Source organism: Sinohyriopsis cumingii, chromosome 16, assembly GCF_028554795.1.
Source record: "Sinohyriopsis cumingii isolate HCF-2022 chromosome 16, ASM2855479v2, whole genome shotgun sequence".
Lineage (NCBI taxonomy): Eukaryota > Metazoa > Mollusca > Bivalvia > Unionida > Unionidae > Sinohyriopsis > Sinohyriopsis cumingii.
This window is the reverse complement of record NC_142976.1, coordinates 2,567,258-2,592,517: the sequence shown is the minus strand read 5'-3', so window position 1 is coordinate 2,592,517 and position 25,260 is coordinate 2,567,258. Positions and strand designations below refer to the sequence as shown.

The window sequence follows — 25,260 nt, the reverse complement described above, 5'->3', positions numbered from 1 at the left end:
ATCTGGTTTAGCAAGCTTCAGAATTTGGATATATTAAGGAATGTGGACCAGAAATTGTAACATCTACAACAGGAAAGCAGTAAGCTACAACAACTATTTTATGAATATGAGCAATTGTTTCTAAAGTTCTAACATGAAGAAATTTTTTTTTTTAATGGTGGCATTGATTTTGGATCCTTTCAGGCAAGAAGATTTGATAAGGGTAATTCAGTATTTACTGGAGAAAGATTTTACAGAACAAAGTAAACATAACAAAAGTTTGTCATGTATTCTTGTTGCTAAACCAGATGATACATACTGCATGTGTAACGACTATAGAGAAAAGTCTACAATGAAAACAAAACAGATTTGTTTCCAATGCCAAGAAAATATAATTGCAATTACAAAATGGGAAATAGGAATTCTGGCAAATTCTACTCATGTAAATAACAAAAGGAATTTCAGCAATTCCCAAAATGTTTTATCAGTATCAAATGATTTCCTTTGGAATTAGAAACTCGTAAATAACATTTGAACAACTTATGAACATGTTAACATCTGATCTGCATAATGGTGATACATAGATCGATGATGTCATCATCTTACATACACAAGAAAAGATCACATGGAAACCATTCAGAAATTCTTCAATCGACTCTACAATTCAAATCAGATGGTTAGTTTATATAAAAGTGACATTTGCCATGCTTGGGTCACATATTTAGGATATATTCTGCAATAAGGGCATGTAAGGTCAAGGCTATCTCTGATGTATTGTGTGTATGTACTGACTATGGAAATGTCAGTAGTATCACCAAAATGGATTCATTTCAAATGCAATTCAATATTATTGCAATTATAAAATTGGAAATGTAAATATGTCACCAAATTTGACCTTTCAAAGAATACTGGCAAATTCCACTCATTGAAAGAACAAAAGAAATTTCAGCAGTTGCAACTTCAGATGGGCTTTATCAGGATAAAGTGATGTGCTTTCGAAAGAAAACTTCTCCAAGAACATTTTAACGTCTAATGAACATGCATGTTAACATCTGGTCTACATAACTGTAATGATGTCATCGTCTAAATGGACACACAGAAAGATCACTTGCAAACCATAAAGAAGTTCTTCAATCAACATTGTGATTCAAATCTGATGGTTAATTTAAGTGAAAGGGAGTGTTGCCATTTTTGTGCCCTTTTTTTAGGACATAATGGAGGACAATGTTGAGTTAAATCTGCACGTTAAGATCATGGCTATCTTTGAATTCCAATGCTTACTAGTAAAAAGCAACCAATGTGATTTTTAGGTACGGCTGGATATTATCAAAAGTTTTGCTCAAATGTTTCCATAATTGCCAATGTGGTTTGTCTAAATTCTGTACAAGAAGGGGCCCCTTTGTGGCTGAGTAATCTAAAGTGCTCACCATTACAGGTCATGCCATCTCACCTCTATCTGCATGGGTTCAAGTCTCGGGTTTGGCCAATGTGGGTATGTGACAAAGCTTGCCAGTTGCTTCTTGTGGGTCAGTGGTTCTTTCTGGGTTTTCCTGGATTCATCCTCCACCATTTATACTGGCCACCATGCATAGCCTATCTTGTGCTGAAAAATGGCATTAATCACTACAACTAAAATGGTATGAGAAACTTAGTAGTAGCTTCACGTTGGATTGACATTTCTTACCGAGGTTTTTCCAGGTTCTTTATTCATCAGTTATATTGGCCGACATGTATAGCCTATGATGCACTGAAAAATGACGTTAAACCCCAATAAACAATTAAAAATAACTAAACAGATAAAGGGGGGTAAAATACATGCTCATCATTAATGGTGCCATCTCTTTGACACTACCCATAATACTCATGTTAAAAGTATGGGCTATTGTTAAATTCCCTGTGTACCCCATGCATCATTTTTATACCCCAAGTGTTATTTTGAATCTCAAGTGTACAACTATGCTACTAAGGTATTCTCTTGTGCTTATTCCAGCATTCACAATTATTGAAAATTTCATTGTACACCTCATGGTTAATTTTTTTTTGCTTTCACATCAGGGGTTGGCACAATGATTGCTTAGCTCCGAACCAGAGATGTTTTTAAACTGGTTTTAGCTGTACCAGTACCTCTCACAACATGTACATAGTTCATGTACATAGCACATGTCAACCCTAACCAACCATTTCATTACATACTGTACAATTAAATGTTTTTTTCCCATTATGTACCCTCATGTACCAAGTCAAATATCCACTGTCACTAAACCTTTCATTACATACCCCACACTTACTACATACTTCACATTTAAATATTTTGTTCTCTAATATGTGTGTGTGTGATTTGGATTTTTAATGTTTAATTATTCAGTCATATCGCTATGATGTCAGCTGTGTAGCAGTTTCTAGTGATGTCAAGCTCTGGGGCATTAGGATGCAGACAAGTAGCATTATGCCCACCCAGTCATATTATCTGGACACCAGGCCGACCAGTCCTAACACTAACCTCTTGATGCTGAGCGCCAAACAAGGCAGCTGTTGGTACCATTTTTATAAGTCTCTGGTATGATGCAGCTGGGGATCGAACCCACAACCTCTTGCATCAGAGACGGATGCTCTAACCTCTAGGCCACCGGAGCGGTGCTTACCAATAATATGTAAATCCCATGTGCATCTGTAGATTTTCATCCTAGATTTTCATCTATTTCATTACATACTTCACATTTAAATGGGATTTTCCCCAGTATGTATCTTCATGTGCTGATTCAAAGCTCCACTCTCACTAAACCTTTTATTACAGACTTCACATTTAAATGGCTTTTCTCCAGTATGTATCCTCGTGTGCCGATTCAAATCTCCGCTCGTCCTAAACCTTTTATTACATAGTTCACAATGATATGGTTTTTCTCCAGTATGTATTTTCATGTGCCGATTCAAAACTCCACTCCAACTAAATCTTTTATTGCATACTTCACACTCAAATGGTTTTTCTCCAGAATGTACCATCATATGCCGAGTCAAATTTCCATTCAAACTAAATCTTTTATTACACACTGCACATTGAAATGGTGTTTCTCCAGTATGTATCCTCATGTGCAAAGTCAAAGGTCCACTCCCACTAAACCTTTTATTACACTCTTCGCATTTAAATGGTTTTTCTCCACTATGTATCTTCATGTGCCGACTCAAACGTCCACGGTCAGTAAAACTTTTATTACACACATCACATTTAAATGGTTTTTCTCCAGTATGTACCTTCAAGTGATGAGTCAACTTTCCACTGGTACTAAACGTTTTGCTGCATACTTCACATTTAAATGGTTTTTCTCCAGTATGTACCATCATGTGCTGATTCAAAGCTCCACTAAAACGAAACCTTTTATTGCACACTTCACATTTAAATGGTTTTTCTCCAGTATGTATCCTTGTGTGCAAAGTCAATGGTCCACTCCGACTAAACCTTCTACTACACAGTTCACACTTATATGGTTTTTCTCCAGTATGTATCCTCATGTGCCGATTCAAATGTTCACGGTCACTAAACCTTTTATTACACACATCACATTTAAATGGTTTTTCTCCAGTATGTATCATCATGTGCAAATTCAATTGTCCACTGGCAGCAAAACTTTTACTGCATACTTTACATTTATATGGTTTTTCTCCAGTGTGCATCATTATATGCCGATTCAAATTTCCAAGAACAGCAAACATTTTACTACATACTTCACATTTAAATGGTTTTTCTCCAGTATGTATCCTCATGTGCTGCTTCAAATGTCCACTACCACTAAACATTTTATTACATACTTCACATTTAAATGGTTTTTCTCCAGTATGCATCCTAATGTGCAGATTGAAATTTCCACTGGCACCAAACATTTTACTACATACTTCACATTTAAATGGTTTTTCTCCAGTTTGTATCTTCATTTGTTCGTTTAAAGTTCCACTGTCATGAAATCTTTTGTCAGAAACTTCACACTCAAGTGTGTTTTCTCCAGTAGCTTCCATTGTGTGCTAATTCAGATTTCCACTATAGACTTGACCTAAACTCATCACATAATTCACGTTTAAATGGTTTCTCACAATGGCTCATCTTTCTGTGTACATTCATCCACAGGAGTCTGACGTTTTATCAATAAAGTATGAAGAAATCGCGAACAACACTGAAATCACTTACAGGCATTTGATTCTGCGGTAAATTAATATGTACACTCACCAATTAACACAAGGTAACTAACTCTCGCCGTTCACAATCTGATATATTAAATGTGATAATGCCTCATTATTATGCGACGTTTTATGTTGTTATTTTTCTTTGCTCAGGCGTATAAACTGTGAACTTCGGACGCAACGGTCACATAACAGCCCTCATTAACATATTTATATTCATGCGCCGCATGCAAACATTGGACGTGAACACTAGTGACGAATTCTTTTTACTTTAAAGCACATGGGTCAAACTCAAGGCCCGCGGGCCACATCAGGCCCGGCGTACAATTATATCCGGCCAGAGAGAGAATTTTAGGCAAAAATATTTTTAAATGGCCCTGCGATATAAAGTGCAAATCAAATTCCCTAATTAGCAGCCTTGCCAAACATCCAGCTCTGCCAAATTGGCATAAGAGCGAAAATGGGTATGCCAATGATTTTTTATTATTAAAACTTTTTTCTGTTTTAATTTATATTAATGTTTAAAAAAGGTTTAATTTTCCGCTTATTGAATGTTTATCCTGTTCGGCCCGCAACCTTACGTGTGATTTGAGTTTTGGCCCGCTGAGCGATTGAGTTTGACACCCCTGCTTTAAAGGAAAATATTGGGTGAGAAAAATAATCTACGGTGGGGTTTGGACCGAGACAAGAAAATCCCAGTCGCAGATTTACATTATACGTCTAAACACTCAAGCAAATAATATAACCCCTAGTAGTGAATAGGGACACTCTAGGGACTAGGGGACTTCCATGTTAAAAAGGGTATATCCATTCTGGGGACTACGTAAAATTTAACATAGGAGAAAAAAATATCCACTCTGGGGACTATGTAATTTAACATGGGAGAAAAAAAATATCCATTCTAGGGACAAGGGGAATTGAACATGGGAATAGAGTTTGGGCCTGTCTAGGGACAAGGGGAATGGAACATGGGAATACTGTGTGGGCCTATCTAGGGACAAGGGGAAATGGAACAGGGTCGGGACCCTATTTTAATACGGTCCCGACCTGATGGGTCTATGGAAAGGGAACAGGCAAAAAATTGAAACAGGGAGGGGGCTAGGCAATTGTGTGGATAGTATATTTGGGGTTTGTTTTTTTCCTCTTCCCTGTGTGTGTGTGTGTGTGTGTCTGTGTGTGTGTCTGTATTCGCGTACGTTGTGTAGATCGTATATTTGGTTGTGTTTTTCTTCTTCCTCCCGAGTGTGGATAGTATATTTGGGGTTTGTCCGCGTTAGCGACGTTGTGTGGATAGCATATTTGGGGTTTTTATGCGTTAGCTACGTTGTGTGGATAGTATATTTGGGGTTTGTACGCGTTAGTGACGTTGTGTGGATAGTATATTTGGGGTTTGTACCCGTTAGCGACGTTGTGTGGATAGTATATTTGGGGATTGTATGCGTTCGGGTACGTTTGTATGGATAGCATATTTGGTTTTGTTTTCCATCCCTTCCGTGTGAGTAGTATATGGGGTCACCCTAGCGTCAAGGGGACTTACCATGCAAAAACAGTCGATGAACTCTGGCGTCAAGGGGAATTTAACATGGGAAATTTTAACATGGATGGAACTGTAGAGCGTCAAGGGGAATTGAACTATTTATACTACAACTTGTGGGTTATTCCTTTGGAAAATCCCACTATCTTTTTATAGCCTCAGCTTGAGTGACGTTCCTTTTAATGAACTCTAATACATATGTATAGCTAAAACCTGTGGAAAACCCCAAGTCCATATTTATAGTCTCAAAATTTCCAGCGTCAGTGACGTCACTGTACTGAACACTAGGGGATAAATGTCAACAGTGTTGCAAGTGGCTGACCTGAATACGCGCCACTGTAGGTAGGTAGGTAGGTAGAGTGTATTTGATACGGATAAAGTGAGTTTTATAGGAACAAACAGAGGCCAATACACACACACACACACACACACACACACACACAACGTACGCGCGCAGACATACACACACACACACAGAGGGAAGAGGAAAAAAACAAATCCAAACATACTATCCATACAAACGTACCCAAACGCATGCAATCCCCAAATATACTATCCACACAACGTCGAGAACGCATACAAACCCAAAATATACTATCTACACGAGTAGTATATGGGGTCACCCTAGCGTCAAGGGGACTTACCATGCAAAAACAGTCGATGCACTCTGGCGTCAAGGGGAATTTAACATGGGAAATTTTAACATGGATGGAACTGTAGAGCGTCAAGGGGAATTGAACATGGAAATTGAACAGGACCGGTACTTTAACGTCAATGGGACTTTAATGTTAAAATATGGGGTTTGCACTTTGTCGTCAATGGAAATTGAACATGGGAATGTCACCTGGATGTCAATGGGAATTGAACTTTGGGTGACGTCATGAGGTTTATAGGGTCAAAACATTTTATAGGGATTTTAATGTATTTGTAAGGACAAAGGGTAGATAGGGACAAACATACAAATACACATTTAAACACACAGAAAAGACGACAGAAATGTTCTAAAACAAACCTCACAGAGAGAATAGAGGCTCAAAAAAGAAAAGTCTATTGTATGGGTTCAAAACATTTATTCAAGTATATACATGGGCTCTCTGGCCTGTGCTTCGGTCTAAGCACTATCCATTTAATACATAAGCATTTCTACATCAAACAAACCTATTTGCTAGTTATTTAGTTCTTGGCTCTAGTAAACCTGTTTACATTTAATGTTCATTTATAAGAAAAAGCTAACACAAAACAAGTAACATGCAATCAGATAGGACAAAGTTCATGTTTCTCTCTCTACTCGTCTCACACGTGGTTAAAAATCTGGTCAGCTAGCACTTGTGTCCCAGCGTAGATATTTCCCATCACTTAATCCGTTTCATTCGTAAATCGGCTGTTATATCCATCGTGCTAGGTACACTTATCAGTAAGCAGATCAAGTGCAGTCATCGTCTTCTTCCCATGGAGGTACAATGTATACCATATGAATGGTTACTTTTCCTTCGTTGATGTCAAATTTTCCTCTCATCGACTGCACGTCTTCAATAGCCCTCAAAGGTTTGGAAGAAGTTATTTCTGCAGGTGTGTTAAATCCGAGACATACAGGTGAGTTCAAACTGTCGTGATACATAGATAGGCTCAAACGACCTCGATCTTTGACTTGGCAATGACATTTGAGTTCCTCTAACAGTGAGTCAAGTAGGTCCGTAATGAAACCTGCTACTTCCTCGGCTGAAATGTCAGACGCGAAGTCTCTAAATTTCACCGTGTAGGTGTAAGTTGTCGTTCTAAATTTTCTTGAGGTCGCTGTCTGAGTCATTTGGATGCTAAAATACTCCTGTAGGTCTACTGAATCCTTTCCCTTCTTGGACGCACTTTGCTGTGACGGTATGGTAGTGAAAGAGGTCAGTGATGTTTGTTCCTTCTCTTTTTTCATCTGCGTAGAGTGATTCATCTTTCTCGTTGCTTGTCCTCGCAATGAAGTGTCGTTCTTGGAAGTCGTCCCTTTTTATACTGGGTGATATCAGTATGTCCATAAGGTAAAGTTTTGTGGTCTGGAAGTTTCACTGGTTGCACGTAGTTTGTCATGGCGTTAGTACATAAATAACTAAGATCTGTTACTGCATTGGTGATGTGATAGTGAGGCAAAGAATCACACCCGAGTTTCTCGTTGGACTTGAGTCTTACGCTCTATACTTGCTGTTTGAAGGGATTCATTTTTTCTCGATTGGTCTTAGTAGTGACAATGAACTGTTGGTCTTGGACGTTGTCCTTTTTTATATGCTGACCAATACTGATGTGACCGTACGGCAAAGTAAAGTGGTTGGGAAGTCGCACTCGCTTCTGGTACACGATTTGATAGACTTTTTCCAAGGGTCGACTGACGATGTGGTGAGTCGGTAAACGTACAATCTTGTTCGGCTGGTAGGTGGTCACTTTAAAGTTTGCATCCTCTCCAGACTGCAGGGCTTTTTTCAATACGCCAAAGTTGACCACACGACTGATACGATAATTCAGAGTCAGTCCTTTCACTTTACACTCTGTGTGCACTTCTCCTTGTGGGTCCCGGTATTCGTAGCCGTAATTTTTACGACCGCCACTCGCGAAACTTAGAATCTTGTCGTCAGGATGTTCGTCTGTCCAGGCTCCTAAACGGTCTCCTTCGATGTTAGGGTGTTGCTGACCCGGTCGATCGATGTAGATGCAACTGTCCGTGTCAAAGTACAGACGCGATCCCCTAACAGTTCTAAAGCTTCGTACAATTCTAAGCGAGCATGAGCTGTCACGTAAGCCACAATGATGACATTTCCAAATGCGTCGTCTTGTACAAAGTCCAGATCTTCTTCGTAATTGACCAAGATCAAATCCTCGCGAACGACGTCCACGTGTTTGATGAATTTGGTTTTGTCGTGAATCATCTGGAAGTAGCGGGAAGGTTCTGTCAAATATTCGGTCTTGGGTAAACACGGTCGTTGTGCCATTTTTCTCCACAAGCAATTTAACATCACTTTGGCAAACGATCGCCTGCCTTCGTTTTTCTCTATGTGGTCTAAAGTGATGCCTTCTTGTTCCCGGTATTTCTCTTTGAATTTTATTTGATCTTCGGGAGTGTAACACCAGGAAGGATAGCCGCTGGCTTCTTGCTTCAGTTTCAAAAAGGCATCCACGTAGTCTGCGAAAATGCCTTTCTGAGTGGGGTCACCCTTGTGGTATTGTTCTGTCTTGGGAAAGTGGCAAATTTCGTACACTTCTAACAGTTGGTATCCCATGTCCATAGCTTTGAACAATTCTACGCTGACCCAGGTTCCCGTCAAGGCCCGTTCTTCCTGGGTGTGCTGACAAGGCTGATCTTGGTTGCACGTTTCGGCACAAGTACGGCACAAGGGAAACATCAGTTTGCCTTGACAATGGTGAGGTAAGACGGGATGATATAGGTTCGTGGGAGGCAAAACTTTGCACTTGATCAAGCCTTCGTATTGTCGAATGTTGACCAGGTCGATGTGTTCCGTCAGCAATCGCAGGTGCCCTGTAGGAAAGTGACAATATTTGCACACGTAAGGATACAGCGAACACACATCCAAGTATCTGATTTCTTCTCCTTTCTCTTCGTCGGCTTGGTACAGCAAACAGGTGGCATTGGTCCTTCCTCCGTACAAACTATCCCTCGGGTTCAGGGGGTCCATCAGCTTGTAACTTTCCACGACACGTTTAAACTCGGGATCGATTTTCAAACGGTGATCGTATTCGTGTTCCCACATTTCCACCACTTGGTATCCTTGCTGTTCTAACTTCAAGCGTCGCTGACAAGTATCCTCGTACAGGTCTTCCATGGTCCGTTGTAAAAACTGATTTTTAGTGTCACGATCAGGGTAGCAGACGGGACATCCGTGAAATAAGCAACCGTTAAACTCATACACGATCTTGGGGTTTTTTAAGTCCCAGCCATCGACCGAATACGTTCCGATGGTCTTTTCGCCTCCTCCGTTGCGGGCATGCTGAATCCATTTGCCTTCCTTGTCGCACAAGTAATGTAACCAGCGTAGGGCTTTGACCGAGTATTGACGTTTGACATAGTTGATCGTTTGAGGACTGATGACAGACACGGTCTTTTGAGGCATGAATCGTTGGCGGTACACTAAGGAACACGCTTTGGCAATGGTGCAAGCTTCTTTCAAAGGATCGACCCCTCCGTGTTCCATGAACAGTTCTCGAAATTTTCCACAGCAACGTCGTAAAACGTACGCGTCGGAACGACAATACTTTAACATTTCTTCCTGAAAGTCGAAGGGGTCAGAGGCATGAGCCTGGTACCAAGCGTAGAAATCTTCTCGTTGTTCGGTACGCATGTTGTCGGGGTCGTAATAGTGAGCCTCAGGCAAATGGGGTAGAACGGCATGTTGATTGGCTTCCGTATTGAAAAAGTGAGGAAAATAACCTTTAGCCATTTCTGTCATTCCAAACGTTTTCGGCATTCGACTCAAAGGCATGGCCAACTAACTCATCGAATCTTTAAACTGCACTTGTCCCACTTGCATGAAAATGATTTTGGCTTCGTTCAAAGTGACTTTAGGACGTTCGGTGCCATGTTCCGTATAGTACCTCAAAAGAAACTGTCCATCGTATCCGGAGAAATTGTGAGCCATTACTGTGGCATGGCGATGACAATCTCGGTAACGTTCGATGTCTCTTTGCTCCATGTCTTGTCGATGGGGTCTAAGACCCATTTGGCAAAATCGTCTAGCGTCTTTGGTCCTCGAAAGATTTTTTCACGCCCTCCAAGAATTTTGCTGCAGTGAGGGCAATAACTGAAGATAGGTTCTTGAATACACTTCTCGCACGCTCGATGAGCCACGCAGAAATTAGGAATGTGAATGCCAGTCTCTTGCATGCATTCGAAATCGAAAAAGATGAAATTGCCTTTCTTCTTCTTCTTGTGACCGTCATCTTCCTCTTGTTGGGGTTGGTATTTTTGCATGTAACATTGATGTTCCAAGTCCACGATGTGGTGACAAATGTGACATTTTTTCTTTCCTGAACATACGTGTGCCTTGGCACTATTGGTACGTATGCCTTGTCCACACGCGGGGCACAATCTCAGCAGTTGACAAGCGCATTTCTTCTGTGAAGAAATGTTAAAGTATTGTCGTTCCGACGCGCACATTTTACGACGTTGCTGTGGAAAATTTCGAGAACTGTTCATGGAACACGGAGGGGTCGATCCTTTGAAAGAAGCTTGCACCATTGCCAAAGCGTGTTCCTTAGTGTACCGCCAACGATTCATGCCTCAAAAGACCGTGTCTGTCATCAGTCCTCAAACGACCAACTATGTCAAACGTCAATACTCGGTCAAAGCCCTACGCTGGTTACATTACTTGTGCGACAAGGAAGGCAAATGGATTCAGCATGCCCGCAACGGAGGAGGCGAAAAGACCATCGGAACGTATTCGGTCGATGGCTGGGACTTAAAAAACCCCAAGATCGTGTATGAGTTTAACGGTTGCTTATTTCACGGATGTCCCGTCTGCTACCCTGATCGTGACACTAAAAATCAGTTTTTACAACGGACCATGGAAGACCTGTACGAGGATACTTGTCAGCGACGCTTGAAGTTAGAACAGCAAGGATACCAAGTGGTGGAAATGTGGGAACACGAATACGATCACCGTTTGAAAATCGATCCCGAGTTTAAACGTGTCGTGGAAAGTTACAAGCTGATGGACCCCCTGAACCCGAGGGATAGTTTGTACGGAGGAAGGACCAATGCCACCTGTTTGCTGTACCAAGCCGACGAAGAGAAAGGAGAAGAAATCAAATACTTGGATGTGTGTTCGCTGTATCCTTACGTGTGCAAATATTGTCACTTTCCTACAGGGCACCCGCGATTGCTGACGGAACACATCGACCTGGCCAACATTCGACAATACGAAGGCTTGATCAAGTGCAAAGTTTTGCCTCCCACGAACCTATATCATCCCGTCTTACCTCACCATTGTCAAGGCAAACTGATGTTTCCCTTGTGCCGTACTTGTGCCGAAACGTGCAACCAAGATCAGCCTTGTCAGCACACCCAGGAAGAACGGGCCTTGACGGGAACCTGGGTCAGCGTAGAATTGTTCAAAGCTATGGACATGGGATACCAACTGTTAGAAGTGTACGAAATTTGCCACTTTCCCAAGACAGAACAATACCACAAGGGTGACCCCACTCAGAAAGGCATTTTCGCAGACTACGTGGATGCCTTTTTGAAACTGAAGCAAGAAGCCAGCGGCTATGCTTCCTGGTGTTACACTCCCGAAGATCAAATAAAATTCAAAGAGAAATACCGGGAACAAGAAGGCATCACTTTAGACCACATAGAGAAAAACGAAGGCAGGCGATCGTTTGCCAAAGTGATGTTAAATTGCTTGTGGAGAAAAATGGCACAACGACCGTGTTTGCCCAAGACCGAATATTTGACAGAACCTTCCCGCTACTTCCAGATGATTCACGACAAAACCAAATTCATCAAACACGTGGACGTCGTTCGCGAGGATTTGATCTTGGTCAATTACGAAGAAGATCTGGACTTTGTACAAGACGACGCATTTGGAAATGTCATCATTGTGGCTTACGTGACAGCTCATGCTCGCTTAGAATTGTACGAAACTTTAGAACTGTTAGGGGATCGCGTCCTGTACTTTGACACGGACAGTTGCATCTACATCGATCGACCGGGTCAGCAACACCCTAACATCGAAGGAGACCGTTTAGGAGCCTGGACAGACGAACATCCTGACGACCAAGATTCTAAGTTTCGCGAGTGGCGGTCCTAAAAATTACGGCTACGAATACCGGGACCCACAAGGAGAAGTGCACACAGAGTGTAAAGTGAAAGGATTGACTCTGAATTATCGTACCAGTCGTGTGGTCAACTTTGGCGTATTGAAAAAAGCCTTGCAGTCTGGAGAGGATGCAAACTTTAAAGTGACCACCTACCAGCCGAACAAGATTGTACGTTTACCGACTCACCACATCGTCAGTCGACCCTTGGAAAAAGTCTATCAAATCGTGTACCAGAAGCGAGTGCGACTTCCCAACCACTTCACTTTGCCGTACGGTCACATCAATATTGGTCAGCATATAAAAAAGGACAACGTCCAAGACCAACAGTTCATTGTCACTACTAAGACCAATCGAGAAAAAATGAATCCCTTCAAACAGCAAGTATAGAGCGTAAGACTCAAGTCCAACGAGAAACTCGGGTGTGATTCTTTGCCTCACTATCACATCACCAATGCAGTAACAGATCTTAGTTATTTATGTACTAACGCCATGACAAACTACGTGCAACCAGTGAAACTTCCAGACCACAAAACTTTACCTTATGGACATACTGATATCACCCAGTATAAAAAGGGACGACTTCCAAGAACGACACTTCATTGCGAGGACAAGCAACGAGAAAGATGAATCACTCTACGCAGATGAAAAAAGAGAAGGAACAAACATCACTGACCTCTTTCACTACCATACCGTCACAGCAAAGTGCGTCCAAGAAGGGAAAGGATTCAGTAGACCTACAGGAGTATTTTAGCATCCAAATGACTCAGACAGCGACCTCAAGAAAATTTAGAACGACAACTTACACCTACACGGTGAAATTTAGAGACTTCGCGTCTGACATTTCAGCCGAGGAAGTAGCAGGTTTCATTACGGACCTACTTGACTCACTGTTAGAGGAACTCAAATGTCATTGCCAAGTCAAAGATCGAGGTCGTTTGAGCCTATCTATGTATCACGACAGTTTGAACTCACCTGTATGTCTCGGATTTAACACACCTGCAGAAATAACTTCTTCCAAACCTTTGAGGGCTATTGAAGACGTGCAGTCGATGAGAGGAAAATTTGACATCAACGAAGGAAAAGTAACCATTCATATGGTATACATTGTACCTCCATGGGAAGAAGACGATGACTGCACTTGATCTGCTTACTGATAAGTGTACCTAGCACGATGGATATAACAGCCGATTTACGAATGAAACGGATTAAGTGATGGGAAATATCTACGCTGGGACACAAGTGCTAGCTGACCAGATTTTTAACAACGTGTGAGACGAATAGAGAGAGAGAAACATGAACTTTGTCCTATTTGATTGCATGTTACTTGTTTTGTGTTAGCTTTTCCTTATAAATGAACATTAAATGTAAACAGGTTTACTAGAGCCAAGAACTAAATAACTAGCAAATAGGTTTGTTTGATGTAGAAATGCTTATGTATTAAATGGATAGTGCTTAGACCAAAGCACAGGCCAGAGAGCCCATGTATATACTTGAATAAATGTTTTGAACCCATACAATAGACTTTTCTTTTTTGAGCCTCTATTCTCTCTGTGAGGTTTGTTTTAGAACATTTCTGTCGTCTTTTCTGTGTGTTTAAATGTGTATTTGTATGTTTGTCCCTATCTACCCTTTGTCCTTACAAATACATTAAAATCCCTATAAAATGTTTTGACCCTATAAACCTCATGACGTCACCCAAAGTTCAATTCCCATTGACATCCAGGTGACATTCCCATGTTCAATTTCCATTGACGACAAAGTGCAAACCCCATATTTTAACATTAAAGTCCCATTGACGTTAAAGTACCGGTCCTGTTCAATTTCCATGTTCAATTCCCCTTGACGCTCTACAGTTCCATCCATGTTAAAATTTCCCATGTTAAATTCCCCTTGACGCCAGAGTGCATCGACTGTTTTTGCATGGTAAGTCCCCTTGACGCTAAGGTGACCCCATATACTACTCGTGTGGATAGTATATTTTGGGTTTGTATGCGTTCTCGACGTTGTGTGGATAGTATATTTGGGGATTGCATGCGTTTGGGTACGTTTGTATGGATAGTATGTTTGGATTTGTTTTTTTCCTCTTCCCTCTGTGTGTGTGTGTGTATGTCTGCGCGCGTACGTTGTGTGTGTGTGTGTGTGTGTGTATTGGCCTCTGTTTGTTCCTATAAAACTCACTTTATCCGTATCAAATACACTCTACCTACCTACCTACCTACAGTGGCGCGTATTCAGGTCAGCCACTTGCAACACTGTTGACATTTATCCCCTAGTGTTCAGTACAGTGACGTCACTGACGCTGGAAATTTTGAGACTATAAATATGGACTTGGGGTTTTCCACAGGTTTTAGCTATACATATGTATTAGAGTTCATTAAAAGGAACGTCACTCAAGCTGAGGCTATAAAAAGATAGTGGGATTTTCCAAAGGAATAACCCACAAGTTGTAGTATAAATAGTTCAATTCCCCTTGACGCTCTACAGTTCCATCCATGTTAAAATTTCCCATGTTAAATTCCCCTTGACGCCAGAGTTCATCGACTGTTTTTGCATGGTAAGTCCCCTTGACGCTAGGGTGACCCCATATACTACTCACACGGAAGGGATGGAAAACAAAACCAAATATGCTATCCAACAAACGTACCCGAACGCATACAATCCCCAAATATACTATCCACACAACGTCGCTAACGGGTACAAACCCCAAATATACTATCCACACAACGTCACTAACGCGTACAAACCCCAAATATACTATCCACACAACGTAGCTAACGCATAAAAACCCCAAATATGCTATCCACACAACGTCGCTAACGCGGACAAACCCCAAATATACTATCCACACTCGGGAGGAAGAAGAAAAACACAACCAAATATACGATCTACACAACGTACGCGAATACAGACACACACACAGACACACACACACACACACACACACACACAGGGAAGAGGAAAAAAACAAACCCCAAATATACTATCCACACAATTGCCTAGCCCCCTCCCTGTTTCAATTTTTTGCATGTTCCCTTTCCATAGACCCATCAGGTCGGGACCGTATTAAAATAGGGTCCCGACCCTGTTCCATTTCCCCTTGTCCCTAGATAGGCCCACACAGTATTCCCATGTTCCATTCCCCTTGTCCCTAGACAGGCCCAAACTCTATTCCCATGTTCAATTCCCCTTGTCCCTAGAATGGATATTTTTTTCTCCCATGTTAAATTACATAGTCCCCAGAGTGGATATTTTTTTCTCCTATGTTAAATTTTACATAGTCCCCAGAGTGGATATACCCTTTTTAACATGGAAGTCCCCTCTTTCCTAGAGTGTCCCTATTCACTACTACCCCTTGACTGGGATTTCCTTGTCTCGGTCCAGGAAAACCATCTCTGAATTTGCTTGAATTGTTTACTGTGTAAAACCGGCTAGGTGTATAATGTCAAAAAGTTTTACTGAGTGCGGCTACCACAATCACCAATTACCATGTAACAAAGGAAAATGAAAACAAGAAGAAAGAAATAATACTAAGAAGAGGAAAAGAATAGCAGCCCTCCAAGCCGTGAACAAAGGAAATGCACAGAACAAAGGTACTCTCGAACAAAGGAACGATAGGAACACGCAGTAAGATCGTAATATAGTAATATAATTTAAGCCTGCGGGCAATTGCATTCTCTGTGCTGTCTTGAAGTATTTAAACTTATTATTCTTAACACTACCCTTATATATTTCTATTTTCTCTTAACTAACAATAACAATCTTATTCTATTGGCGCCATTATCCTAAAACATGTCCACTTTTCTCATCTCCACTACGCAAAAATAAACTATTTAATCAAGAGTTAAAATCTAATTAAATAAACAAAATTCAATCAATACCTACAGCATATAACTGATAGCTCTTCCTTACTACAATATTAATAAGCAATCCAACTTACATAGGAAATTAAATAAGACCATAAAACCAAACTTTACAATAAAAACCATCAGTTTAAATCAATCTATACACAAAGTTAACTAAACCTAAAACTCTAACTATCCAACCCTAAGGAATTTAAAAAAGAGAGGTCTCCACGTAATAGTAACAAATCATTATTCCCACGTAGTCAAACAAATAGACAATATGGCTCAAAACAAGTATACAAACAAAATGGCGCTCAACGCCAGAAAATACAAGACAGACAACAATATCAGAAAAATGTCACTCACCAACCAAATAGAAAACTATTCCCCAATACAAAAAGGACAAACTAGACACTAGCTTGAGCCCTTCAATAAAACAAATCCAACAAAAAATATACCATTCACTACCACCTCCCCACACTATCTGTTAATCGCAGCAATAAACGATCATGACCCAACCTGGCCCATAGACTTCAAGCGCCCTGATCAGACATAGGAATATGAGGAATTTGATGACACAATACCCACACTATACGTGGAACACATAATTGCACCCCACCCCCGAACTGGACCAACACTTAGATGTCAAAACAACACTATCAACATACAAACTACTTGAAATTCCCCAATCAAAAACACCAATTGGCATCCTGATAAGTAAAAAACCAAAAACCACTATTACCCCACCCGAACCACAGCTAAACCAACCTAATGTAAACGATCCAGCAACCGATCCAAACGTAACAGCTCCAGCTACAACTAAACAGCAAACTTCTACACGCCCCTCCACACTCAACACAGCAAAATCCAACAACAATGATAAACAGGATGTCTCAAAGAATAAACCAAAAAACAAAAAACAATCCACAACAGCCAAACCCCAGGCCCCTCGGGGATCAATCAAGGCAATAAAACCAACAACCAACCACCTAAAAATAAACCCCCTTAACCCAAAGACCCTTCTACTATAGACAGCACCAGGGAAGAAGTAACCTATTTAGGTAAAGGACAGCTTCCTATGGATAAAAAGAACAATACCACTCCAACCCAAACTGGGAAACATGATACAAGTACTAACAAACGCTCTTCCTCAGGCAACAACCAGGAAGTAAAACCAAGATTTCATTCACTGGAACATACGTTATACATAAGCAGTAGGGACAAGCAACTGCCACACCTAAGCAACAACATCATTATAGGCACCATTTCTAGAGCACACTGTGGGCAATTTAGGTTAATTAGACCAAAAACTTACTACCTAATTGTTCGCTGCAGCACGCTCAACCAAGTGGAAAAATTAGTACAACTGGAAATCCTATGCCACATTAGAATTAAAATCGAAAGGCACCACAAAATACAAAATAAACCTACTAAACCTGACAGCAAAACCCCCTTTGAATCAAAACAGACAACTAAACAAACAAACCGATAATAAATACGAACTTCAAATCAGTACTAACCCTTAAAGGATATAATAAGGATCTAAATGACCAAACACTGCTTAAAAAATTCAATGAGAATGGTGCAAAAATAGAAAAGGCATACCGACTTAAAAATCGTAAAGGACTACCCACCACAAAAGCAGTTATAGTATCAAAACAACCAATTACAACCTTGATACAAGTAGGTTTCTTCGGAGTAATACACAGAAAAGAACCTTTTGTCAGCAAACCCCGATTCTACACCAACTGTCAAAACTGGGGACACTACGCCAACAAATATCGATATAGATATAGATGCGGTCGTTGCGGGGACCAACATAGAGAGGCGTGTAAAAAGAGAATTATCAAACGTCCCAACTGCAGAGAACCACACCACCCCAGAGCATCTGAATGCCTCTGTACTATCAAAGACAATCAAATAATTAACCTCATTAACATTTTGACGTATCAGCAATACAACTTCTATCAAACTGGAACAAAGGAAGTCACCTAACCTCTGAACTCCAATCACAACAAAACAAAATCCACCTCCACAAAAAAACTAATCCGCCCCAAACGGTACCAAAATCTGAAACCAAATCAGCAGGAATGCAATCAGGAAAAACTCAAAGCCATAACAATACCAAAAAAAAAAAAACCAGTCATACATCCCCCACTAAAGTTATCAAAACATCATTACCTGGCAGATGTGGATTGAACTGTTCAACGAGATAATTAACTCTAACAGCACCAGACCCCCACATTAGAAAACATAATAGAACACCTAAACTCATGTGTTACCAAACATTATCATGCTAAACTCACAATTACTCCTCAGACCACCATCATACCCACAACCACCACCAATCTCAGTGGATAACACATCTAAAAAGAACCTTACTATCTGGCAATAAAATTGCAGGGACCTATCCAAAAACCTACCTGAACTAATGCACAAAATCATTAATGCAATCAATAAACCTGACATAATCTGCCTCCAGGAAACACACTAACCAGAGAATCCGAAACATATACCCAAAATCTCCGGATACTCACAAGGCATATTCAAAAGTCGTAGCAATGGGGAAAAAAAAGGAGGAGGACTTAGAATTTTTCTAATTGATTCCCTGCCCTACTCTGAAGCATTAACGATCCTAGTGCCAATAGAAATAAATAACAAAGTTGAAATTCACACAGTATTAGTCAACATTGGAACGAATAATATAATAATAACTAGTATATATGACCCAGGGGGCAATGACAACCCAATCAACTTAGAATCTTATCGACAAAGCTCCACTAACCAGTCTGGAAGCCAACTCATATGTGGCGAATTCAATGCTCACAATGGACTATGGGGAGAAAGTAGAAGGGATAAAAGAGGCAAATTAATTGAAGAATGGACTGCTGAATCAAACCTAACCATACTCAATGATGGGTCTAAAACTCGACTTACTCATGAGAATGGCTTCCTCTCAGCAATCGATCTTACTATATGCGCACCCAAACTAGCCCAACTTACAAACTGGTGGGTTGATCAAGATAACACATTAGCTAGTGACAATTTCCCCATCATAATCTCCCTACAAATATCAGTTCAGCACAACTCCCAGGAAGCCCCACCCAAATGGATGACATGATAAAGCTGATTGGGATGACTTGAGAAACATACCAGCCGCTATTAATACCAAATGGCTCGAATACCCAGATATAACAATATTCCATGACAATGTAATTGATACTATACTTAATGCAGCTACCCTAAATATTTCCCAGAAAGCAAACACTCAAACTAAACAATCAATACCATGGTGGAATGATCAATGTCAAAAAGCACAAAGAGATAATAATAAAAAAGGACTTAACAAATATAAGCGAGCAAGAGACTCGGTAGATTTCATCCAATGTAAAGACAAAGAAAAACACCTTAAAGGGGTCATTCAACTAGCCAAAGAAAAAACATGGCAACGCTTCTGCTCCAAATTGAACCTCAAATTTAAATCTAAACAAGTATTTGATACAATAAAATTTTATCCGGGGGAAAGCTATCAACTTAACACCTAAGCTGAAAAGTGCTACAACCAACCATGACAAAGCTGACCTACTTGCTAACCATTTCTCGGCCTTGAGCAGTAATACCAATCACACTAGGAACTTCCGATAACACAGACAGAAAGCTTAAACCACACTTCTTAGCCTCTTTAAAGACCTAGGGTTCAAAAACTCAGATTTAAATTCCGAAATCACCCTATACGAATGGAAATTAGCGCTAGGGTCTAAAATAGAAACCTCTCCTGGGAAAGATCAAATTGGTTATATCATGTACAAAAATCTTCCAAACAACATTACAATAACCATTATAAAACTGCTCAATCAAATTTGGCCAAGTGGAAAAGTATCAGTCAGCTGGAAACAAGCAATTTCATTCCAATCCCTAAACCAGGTAAAGACCCTAATAATATTAACTCGTATCGTCCCATCTCCCTCGATAATAACATATGTAAAATGATGAAAACAATCCTAGCCAACAGATTAAAACATCACCTAGAAAGTAGCAAACTCCTATCAGAAAACCAATGTGGCTTCCGTAACAGGCGCTCAACCACAGATCAACTTTTAAGACTAGAAGCGGATATCAAACTTGCTTTCAACTCCAAAAGAAAATCAGACAGAAAACTTATAGCTGTCTTCCTTGATCTTGAAAAAGCTTTTGATCTTGTCTGGACCAAAGGATTGATTGCAAAACTCAACCACTTCGGAACTGCTGGACGCATGTTTAGCTGGATCGAAAACTTTCTAACAGGTCGCAGAATAATCACTAGAGTTAGAAACACCACCTCAAAAGAATACCCCCTTGAAAACGATACCCCACAAGGGAGTGTAGTCAGTACTACACTATTTAACATCATGATTAACGACCTTGACCTCAACCTAACGGGGGGCCCCGAGTGGCCGAGTGGTCTAAAGCGCTTTCCGTCACGGATCACTGCCATCTCACCTCTGTCTGTGTGGGTTCGAGTCTCGGGCTCGGTCAATGTGGATATGTGAGAAAGCTTGCCGGTAGCTTCTCGTGGGTCTGTGGTTCTTTCCGGGGTTTTTCCGGGTTCTTCCTCCACCATTAATACTGGCCGCCATGTATAGCCTATCTTGTGCTGAAAAATGGCGTTAAACTCTGCAACAGCAACAACAACATCAACCTAACGACAAAATGGGTTCACATGTCCTAGTTCGCTGATGAGATCGGTATCTGGAGGGCAGGAAACTCTACTTGCAACCAAGTAGTCAAAGAAATCCAGAAAAGCCTAGATAACATAGGGAGATGGACGTATAAAATGGGATTTTAAGATCTCACATGAAAAAACGATAGCAATTATCTTCTCCCCTAAACGCAATAACCAGATAATTTACCCCAACATCTATATTCAAAACCAGTTAATCAAATATACTAAAATAGTAAAATTCCTTGGTATGTTCGTTGATAAGCATCTATCTTGGAAACACCAGATTGAACAACTAATTCAAAACTGCAATAAAGATATTAATCTCTTAAGAAATCTTAAAGGGACAATATGGGGATCCAATCAAGAAACCCTATTAACCATCTATAGATCACTTATAAGGTCGAAGCTAGCTTATGAATGCCAAATTTACAACTCAGCGAAACAAACATTACTGAACAAACTGGATACCATCCAAAGGCAAGCATTATCTGTTTGCAGTGGCACTCTACCATCGACATCATTGGACGAACTTCAAGTCTTCACCGGTGAACTGTCATTAAAACAAGAAGACGGGAAATGCTCCTCCTTAACTCCAATCGATTAACAAATCACCCCGACTCGCATGCTACAAAAGTAACCATTAGCAAAGGCAACAAACCGTTTAGCCGCAAACTAGTTCCAAACCCACCCGGTGGCAAACAAATCCTAGAACTCAGGGAAAAGCTGCCAACACTTGCTCTACAAGAAGAGCAGACTCACTCCCCTGACCCCGCCCCTTGGACAAACCCTATCCCTAGGATCAACACCTGAGTCACCAATTATGGAAATAAATTCGAACAAGAATCTAAACTGAAAACAATCGTAGCAATGGAAATACAAGACACCTGCTCTGGCTTCGTAACAATATTCACTGACGGATCCAAAACAACCGAACCCCCCCAGAACAGCAGCTGCAGTGGTTATTCCCGAATTCAACACACAAATGGGATCCAGATTACCAGACTTCTACTCTACTTTCACCACAGAGTTCTGCGCAATAATAAAATCATTAAAATGGATTAAAGACCAAAATGTTCCAAAAGCAGTTATCATCAGTGGCTCACTTAGTGTAATAGAATACATCAAATCTCATGGCACCAACTCAAGAGAACAATTCTTGGCTAGAGCTTTTTATATGCTTAAGGAATAATCCACGGCGGATCAGATAGTTGAATTCATGTGGATATTCTCGCACATAGGAATCCCTGGTAATGAGCTAGCTGACAAAGTCGCAAAAAAACATGTTAGGGAACCCTAACAATGCCCCACTCGGATATAGCATAACAGAAGCCAGAAGCATAACAAGAAACTATATTAACCAGAAATGAAAGGAGCACTGGAACTCCACTAGCAAAGGCAGGATACTGTACTTCATTATACAAGAAACCAATGAGTCCATCTAACCACTCAAAGTGAACAGTCTGGACCAAAACGTTATCAATCGCATCGTAACCGGAAAAACAAAATTAGCAGAACGTTTTGGCAATATCTAGGACCCAAGCCTGCTAATATCAATTGCTATCTTTGCAAAACCATTGAAAACCTGCCACATATATTCAATAGCTGCTCAAAATATCAGAAAGCTGGGATGGAATTTCAAAAAGCTCAAAACAAATTTGGATCCCCTACCACTTACCCAGATTTCCTTAAATTAACAACCCCAACATAAATATGACCTACCAAAACATATTTAAATTCCTAGAGACATCCAAGCTAGGAGAAAAAATATAAAACACCCTAAAATCATAAAATAAACAACCCGACCTCACTTAAAAATAAATTTCCACTCGCAGATGGGCACCTTTGACAGGTCCTGGGGGACCTGAGAACTCAGCAAGGGTGTCCCTCTAGCTTAAAAATAACAACCTGCAAAACATGCATAACCTACCTAAATACTCTCTAAAACCAGATAAATATACATAGACAGACGGGCGCTTTGTATACGTCCCTAGGGACCTCAGTACTCAGCAAATGTTCCCGTATTCTTAACAAAAATATTATTTTTATAAAAAATTCTTCTCTACTCTCTTCTTAGCTTTAACATGAAAGACAGCCAAAGTAATACTGCGGCCTAATTCTGTGATACAGACCATACTAACACTAAAACAGCACAGAGTTTTCTATCCAATGTAACCTAGCTCATCTTTAGAACAATGTCAGCCACAAGAACCAAAACTCAAAATTCGTGCAAGTACACCCATTTAGACCAGTACCCTGGAATGAGCGGATATCTGCCTGTATATAGTCGCCTGCCTTCCTGGTCACTACCTCCCTTGCCTCAGTCAGACACAAATAAGCGTGCAACGCGCGCATGAAACACCTAACATATATAAAAGCACAAATAAATGAATAAGCGAGTGTCACCATGGTATCAGAATCCTTACACAATTCTATCAAGAGGTCTACAAGAACCACGCAGTCCAGCAGCTAGTAGAAGCAGCTAACTACAAATTTAAGCTACACAGCTACCATTTCCCCGAAATTACCTGACAGGAAAAACGGACCGTGGAGAAATGTAAAGAAGCAGAAGAAAAACGGGTTCCTTCTGCTACAGTAGCCCGTCTAAGGGCTACCAATACTGCCTCTTATCAAGGGAACCATTTTGGCTTGGTATCCCGTTTCGATAAAACTATTATGTACACTAACTTGATCAGTCAATCCACCGGTTCAAACTTCAAACCTTTTATGACCTAACAGAAGCCCAAAGCATAACAAGAAACTGTACTAACCAGAAATGACAGGAGCACTGAAACTCCACTACCAAAGGCAGGATACTCTGCTCCATTATAAAAGAAACCAATGGGTCCAGACATATTAGTTTTTAAAAATTTGTAGGGCATCTACAACGTACACTATGTACTATAATTTTTACGATTGTTTGGACGTAGGAAAATTTTACAACTTGTTTTGATTTGACCCAATTGCACAGGTGGCTAACACATTATTGTCATTTTCTTTTGTCCATTATTACAACTGGACTAGATTTGACTAAGTACGGGCTGGCGTTCTTGGGAGTGCACGACACCCACGGCTGGCTTGCCGAGTTCTTTCCTTCTTGCCTCTCTCGGACATCGTATAACGGCGGAGATCTGGAACAATTTCCACCCGCCTAAAGTGATATGTCCCGATGTGACGTCATCGTTGCGACTAATCGCAACGAGCGTTACATACTGCTTGGGTCGACACCTAGTACAGAAACTACGGACTTAAATCAATTCATTGTTAACATGAGTGTGTGTTGGTCCCATTCCCATTCATGAAAGCCCTTTATTCAGGTCGTTAGAGACATATAGTCCTACGACCTGACGGCTAAATTAACAGTGCTCCTTGAGTGCATAAACGCCTGGGGGATGTGGCACTAATTCCTTCCCCCTGAAACATTTAGCATCCCGCTGTACGGGAATAAACCCGTCGCACATGCCCTTCTGGGCGCATTGACGTAAATCCAATCAATCAATCAATCAATCAAGTCACGGTCCAAACCCCAACATAGATTCTTTATATCTTTGCACGTCAATGTTGTGTTTAGTGGGACCGATACGTCTTGGGGACAAAACTTATCAGGGGCGACGTCCGTAGTCAAAGAAACAAAGAGATAATAATTAGAGCCGGTAAACGTGAAAACGTTTGTAAAGAGGTATACCAAAACAAAATATAACATCCTTCCTAATATTTGGAGAAAAATATTTTTCTTGAGAATAAGAAAATAACGTATTTCATCTAAAAAGACGATCACGGTCCTGAGATAGAAAAATAAATTGGGCTGTATAAAAAAAATACAACAACATTGAAATTATTGAAATTGCACAAAGTAACCGACAAGAATATCATTCGTAATAAACGGTATGTGTACACTTTCCTTGGGACCTATCTAAAGTGTTATATAATCAATGATACAGAGTTGCAAATGCCGGTCGACACAGTAAGGTAAATGTCTTGGTTACGGCACACATATGTAATGTATTTAAGGCTTTGTTGATGTTGTTGTATCTTAAACCAATTATACGGTTCTAAAAATCGATTATTTTTAATTAAATTTTAAAATATCTAAAGACACGTCCACTCTCTCTCTCTCTCTCTATCTCTCTTCTGTTCTTCTCTCTCTCTCTGTTGACCATCGTATCAAGATAAGGGCGAACATCCATGAAACGGCGAGAATATAGGATTTTCACTTGTGAAATACC

General features: G+C 40.5%; 1 protein-coding gene across 1 annotated transcript; it reads right to left on the bottom strand.

Moving 5' to 3' along the window:
- Positions 1–2,697: 2,697 nt before the first annotated feature.
- On the bottom strand, positions 2,698–4,292 carry LOC149779825 (uncharacterized). The gene has a single exon (XM_089936488.1). It carries the CDS (start codon positions 3,985–3,987, stop codon positions 2,698–2,700), a length of 1,290 nt encoding a protein of 429 aa, XP_089792614.1. The 5' UTR covers positions 3,988–4,292.
- Positions 4,293–25,260: the final 20,968 nt, after the last annotated feature.

Excerpts from the sequence above, each read along its gene's own strand:
- LOC149779825 (XM_089936488.1), bottom strand. The coding sequence starts at position 3,987 with ATGGAAGCTACTGGAGAAAACACACTTGAGTGTGAAGTTTCTGACAAA.